General features: G+C 39.1%; 1 protein-coding gene across 1 annotated transcript in view; it reads right to left on the bottom strand.

Annotated features, from left to right (window-relative positions):
• Positions 1-5,281: 5,281 nt before the first annotated feature.
• Positions 5,282-6,269, bottom strand: part of Birc3 (baculoviral IAP repeat containing 3) — a 14,976-nt gene continuing 13,988 nt past the window's right edge. Inside the window, exon 9 of the mRNA XM_010642043.3 lies at positions 5,282-5,889. Within this exon, the coding sequence (XP_010640345.1) occupies positions 5,689-5,889 (201 nt within the window). The 3' untranslated portion in view covers positions 5,282-5,688. The remainder of the gene's footprint in view (positions 5,890-6,269) is intronic.

Below are 6,269 nucleotides of genomic sequence, written 5' to 3'. Positions count from 1 at the left end.
TCCTCCTTTTTGTGCAGTACTGGGGGTTTGAACCCCGGGCTTCCCACATGCTAGGAGAATGCACTACCACTAAGCTATATCTTTTGCCCATTTTTATTTTATTTATTTATTTATTTGAGACAAGGTCTCACGAATTTACCCAGGCTGGCCACAAAATTGTAATCCTCCTGCTTCAGCCTCCCAGAGTGCTGGGATTATAGGTATTAACCACCACAACTGGCTATATCTTTCCTATTTATACAGAAAAAGTATATTTATGGGGCCCGGGATTTAGCTCAGTGGTTCGATCCCCAGTACAAAATACACACACACACACACACACACACACACACACACACACACACATATATATTTTTTTTTACAAAATTGTGAAGAACTAGGATTGAGAAAATGGCCTACAAGATGTTATATAATAAAGCTGCAGCAAATGAGTCATATTATTAAAGGAAAAAATTTTAAAAGACAACTTTATAAGAATTTGCTATATGACATCTGTATTACATATCAGTGAGGAAGAAGTAACTAATTGATAATGGAATTTTTTGTTACATTTTTTCTTTCAATTTCTATCATTTCTGTATTATGAACAGTTGACAATAAGATTTGTCTTTCCATATCATAGCACAGACTTTTCCTCTCTGATATGCTAACATTTCTCCCTTTTTCAGTTTTTTCTTTTGCAGACACTTCCTATTCAGTATGTGTCCCAAACATGTCCATTTTGTACTATAAAAGAATATCACTGACTTTTGGGGAAGTACAAAATTTATATCATATCCCATTTATCATGGTGCAGTTTCCTTTAATGGGAAACAATATTTAAAGACCACAATCTGAAGGTCTGTGGTGGTATAAATAATTTACTTGTTTGGTGGACAATGCCAGGTAAAATGATTTGGTTTGGTTTGCTTTGTCTCTTTTTTTAAAAATACATCATGTATTTATACTAAAACTTTCAATTTAAATTTAAGGATTCCAGGTTTTATTTAAACACACCCAACTCCTTCCTTTTTTTGGTGCTGGGAAGTGAGCTTAAGTGCTAAGTATGTGCTTCACCGCTGAGCTACACCTCCATCCCTAAACCCTTTTGATTGTATAGCTCTTTCCTTTGTTCTGAAATCCTCATCTCCCCTTAACGTCCTTCCTGTCCCCTAGGTAATGACTTCAACGTTTTTTATGATTTATTTTTTCATTTCAAAAATAAAATTGAATATATTTTTCTGTTCGCTCTACCTTTTTCACTTAATATTCATCTCTGAAGATCCCTCAATACTAGTGTAGATAGAAAGGTATTTCTCATCTGTGCTTACTACTCCACTGTGCAGAAGTACTGTAAAATAGTCAACTTGCACAATCTGGTTCAAAAATGCAATCAAAGCCTTCATTTTGGGTTCACCACTGGCGCATCGAGCATCTGGAATGGATGGTACTGCAGAACTGCTGTTTCCCGATGAACAGAAGAAAGCAGTCATAGAGGACTAAGCCCAATAACGCGAAGGACCACACTGCCTTACAGCACAGCAGGCTGACCCACCGGAAGTCTGCACGAGCGGAGCTGCATCCGCAGCAGAGATGCGTGGCCGGCTTGAAGCATAGATCCAACAAGAGAAAGGATCTGCAGGAACTGGTACTGCCCAGATCACTACAGAGCCAGCCTGTAATAAAGAGGAAAGTAATTCACCCTACCCTACCAAGGTCTACAGAGCCTTCTACCTCTCCACCCTATAAAAAAAAAAAGAGATTACTAGGGTCATACCGAAGACTCCCTCTGATCTGATATAAAACTAGTATCACAGTATTTTCACCTACTTTCCTATTCAGAAGTATCTGAAAGGTGTCCAGTTCTTTTGCTGTTATAAATTGTGTTACAATAGTCATGGGTATATGTCGTGTTTTGGATTTATTTCCAGAAATTGAATTGTTAGTTTAAATGTAAAATCATGCATAATTTTGCTGGATATAGCCAAGCACCCATCATGGAATGTTGGTATTTTGCAAGGCAGCTAAGGATGTATTTGAATGGCTTGTGTGCCCTCCTCACCAGGCAGAGTATGTTGTCAACTTCTGGATTGTTTCCAATCCATGAGAAGATACTAGTTTTCAGTATAGCTCTAATTTTATTGTCCTGTTATGAGACTGAAGATTTTTTTCCTACGCATCAACTATGTAGGTGATGTTTTATTTATTTTTTAAATTAGCCTTGCAAGCACAAGGTCCTGAGTTTGAATCCCGGTACCTAAAAACAAAAACAAGAAAAACATGGATTTCAGTAAATGAAGCCAATATTTTTTCTGGATACCAGAACTCAAATATATAAATCTAATTCTGCTTCTGTTTGCGTTAAAATGGGTTTATGGGGCTAACTTGAAAACACTGTCATTTTTACTATTTTCTACAGAGAAAATATTTTTCAATTTATATGTCAAACTGAATGATTTGAGTTACAACTGTATTTTTTGTTGGATCTATCTGTGCAGTGGTTTCTCTACAGTTGTACATAAAATGTTTTTACTATGAGTTAATGTATAAAATACTACTCTGTGCCACAATAAAGATATTAGTTTTTCAAAAAAATAAAAATTTGTGCTGGGGATTTAGCTCAGTGGTTCTGCCGCCTGCCTTGCAAGCTCAAGGTCCTGAGTTCGACCGCCAGTGCCCCCCGCAAAAATTAAATAAATAAATAAAAATTAAGTGAAGATAAAAGAATATTAGGATTGGTTACATGGTATTACTAAAGAAAAAATATTCTGACATTCATTAAAATGGTTGGAAAGATTTTATTCATGACTATTACAATAAGAACATTGCAATGGGGAGAGACATTGGGCTCAACTCTGAAACAGCAAAGATAACTGGGGATTTATAACTAATGCACAGTGAGAAGGATCAGTGGATAAAAAGGTACCAAGAGGAGAGACATGGAGGGTAGAAGGATTCTTGCTAAAGACAGAATGAAATGATATACATCAAAAGCAGAGAAAGAGAAACTCGATCAGATATCAAAGGTCAGACATCAAGGAGGAGAGATTCTTACTGAACTAATTTAGGCAAGGCAGACAGATTAATGGGGTCTGAGTGCAGAGAGGGAGAAGGTCAACACTCAGGAAGAAAGCTCAGAGGAGCTTGCCTAAAGTTTAGTCCAGGAGGCTCTGCCAGTATGTACCCATACCAAAGGTATACTTTCCTGAATATTTAACATGTTTTATACAAAACAAATTCAAATAAACAGATTCCTAAGGCCAGGCGCGGTGGTGCATGCCTGTAATCCCAGCACTCTGGAGGCAGGCAGGAGGTTAGTCCAGGAGGCTCTGCCAGTATGTACCCATACCAAAGGTATACTTTCCTGAATATTTAACATGTTTTATACAAAACAAATTCAAATAAACAGATTCCTAAGGCCAGGCGCGGTGGTGCATGCCTGTAATCCCAGCACTCTGGAGGCTGAGGCAGGAGGATTGCTGTGAGTTTGAGACCAGCCTGGGCTATATAGTGAGTTCCAGGTCAGTCTCAACTACATAGTGAGACCCTATCTCAAAAAACAAAACAAAACAAAACAAAACAAAAAAACAAAGATTCCTATACATAAGAACTTGCAAATTTGGGTCACATCAGATTTTTCCTCCCCAACTTTTAATCATAGCACCCGAAGCATTACCCATCCATTAAAATAAAATACTATAAAGGCCAGGGATTTAGCTCCATGGTGCCGCCGCCTGCCCACAGTTCAATCCCCGGTACCAGAAAAAAACAAAAGCAAAAACTAGATAATTCTTGTTAAGTCTTTAGATTTTTTTTCATAAAAATTTTCATTAGGGTTTTAGAACTAGAAAGAACCCCATAACTCTCTCGATTTAATCAATTTATTTTATATATGGACACTCAGCCAAGTTGACTATCAGAAAGATATAGATATATTGAGAATCTGAACATATGTGATGGCCGGAAAGCTTTGGTATCTCTATCAAAAACCAGATTTTTTAAATTTACAGAAATGTTATTTATAGGCTTAATTGGTAAACTAATTCTATTTATTTCTTTAGAGTAGGGATCTAAGTAGCCCAGGCTGGCCTCAAACTCACTGTCCCCCTGCCTCCACTGCCTGACTGCTGGGTTTACAGGCATGTACCACCACGCCTGGCTCCACACTCAAATTTTTACACATCCAATAGTTTTACCCAGATGACCATTTGTTTAGCTGTCTAGAGCCTGTCTGCTCTCCACACCCCAGGAAGCTGCATCTAACATTTGCGAGACAAAGAAAAGACAAATACCAGGGCCACTCTGCGGCCCTTCCAAATTCTCATCTTTCTGTTGTGCAGCATCACCTTGACAAGGAACTCTCCTCCGTGCTTCCCCTCTTCCCAGGGAGTTCCTCCTCCTCCTTCCTTTGTTGGGCTGTGTTTCCACATCTCTGAGTCGGAAAGGCCTTCTCCTGTGAGACTTCCTCTTTGCGTGAAACCGGTCCAGTGCCACCCTCCGTGATCCACACTGCCTTGCTACTGCCACCTTGTGGTCGTGATTTCTCTTTCCTCGGCCCCCAGATACTTGAACTCATTTAAAAACCCTTTATTGGGCTCGGGATTTAGCTCAGTGGTTCCGCTGCCTGCTTTGCAAGCACAAGTTTCCAAAGAAAAAAAACTAAAAACCCGTTATGATGGGTCTGGATCGGGAAGACAGAAGTCATGTTGCAAACACAAGGGAGAAAGGACTTTGTTCTTTCTATACATATTTTCCTATCAAGTGAGGAAAAAACTAGAGAATGAACACACAGAGACATAGAGATATTTCATAATTTGTCCACTAGGCCAGGGATTTAACTCAGTGGCACACTGCCTGCCTGGCAAGTGCAAGGTCCTGAGTTCAATCTCTGGTGTCAAAAAAAAAAAAAGTTACTTTCTCATAATTTGCCCAAGGTTTTTTGGCTGTGATTTGAACCCAAAGCCTGCACCTTTTATCACTGCTTCTGTCTCTCTTAAATTGCAGTCTCAAGATAATATAAAGACAGTACAATGTAAGGTGAATAAATGTCAGTGTATTATTGGTAATATTAACATTCTAGTGCCACATCTGTGCCTTTTCTTACTCTTTCCCAAGTTGAAATGCCATGCCTCATCAGATAGAAATAGTTCTAAATCCCCCTTTCTTTGAACCAGGTTTATCTTTCACCCTTTAAAGGTGCCTTTTTTGTTTGTTTGTTTGTTTTTTGTTTTTTGAGGCAGGGTCTCACTGTGTAGTTGAGACTGACCTGGAAATCACTATGTAGCTCAGGCTGGTCTTGAACTCACAGTGATCCTCCTGCCTCAGCCTCCAGAGTGCTGGGATTACAGGCATGCGCCACCATAACCGGCCTAAAGGTGCATTTTAATAGCTAAAGGAGCACAGAATTTGGGCCATGAATCTCACTTTTTCAATGATTATGCCTTAGTATTTTATCAGCAATGGTGTTGGAGGAGGAAGAAATCCCACCTCACAGCTCACCTCCACGCACAGGAAGCTACTCATTTATTTACTCAATAAGAGCCTCTTCTGTCAGTCCCTGTGCTAGGTGCTAGATACATGGGAATAAACAAAATGTGGTTCTCATGCTAGTGGAAATTCTATTTGACAACAGAATATGGCACTAAACAAACAAATGTGTAAATATAAATTGTGATAAATGCCATGAAAAAAGTGTTCATTACAGGACAATTAGAGGGATATAACTTCAAAGAGAAGAGTCACAGAAGCACTCTGAAAAATTAACGGGCTGAGGAGTATGAAGGAATTTGCCAAATAAAGAGTAAATAAAAGAACATTGTAGCTTTTGGGACTCAGCAAACAATAGCCAAAATGAAGGGCTCTGTAGCAGTTCTTGAACTTCTCCTGACCTTTCTCTTGCTCATCATTTTCCTTTAAAGCAGAACAGAAACCAGAATTACTCTTCCCCAAAGCGAATTCTAGAAACCTAAACATTTTGCCCAAAGCCAGTTATAAAAACTAGAATTATTAACTTTCCTGTGTTTCTGTGTAGGAGTTTGATATTAAAACCTAGATAGGTGCAACCTAGATATTTGGGTGGCTGAGGCAGGAGGATTCTGAGTCCGAGGCCAGTCTAGGTGACTTAGGGAAATCCTGCCTCAAAATAAAAAATAAAAATGAGAAAAGGGCTGAGAGTGTAGCTAAGTGATACATTGTTTGCCTAGTATGCATATCTCTCTGGATTCAATCCCTGGTACAGAATGGGAAGGAAAGGGGAGGGGAGGGGAGGGAAGGGAAGGGGGGGAGGGAAA

The sequence above is a fragment of the Fukomys damarensis genome, unplaced genomic scaffold (genome assembly GCF_012274545.1).
Source record: "Fukomys damarensis isolate Sample0158 unplaced genomic scaffold, DMR_v1.0_HiC HiC_scaffold_16, whole genome shotgun sequence".
In the NCBI taxonomy this organism is placed as follows: domain Eukaryota; kingdom Metazoa; phylum Chordata; class Mammalia; order Rodentia; family Bathyergidae; genus Fukomys; species Fukomys damarensis.
The sequence above is the reverse complement of the archived record's forward strand: the minus strand, read 5'-3'. Positions and strand labels throughout refer to the sequence as shown.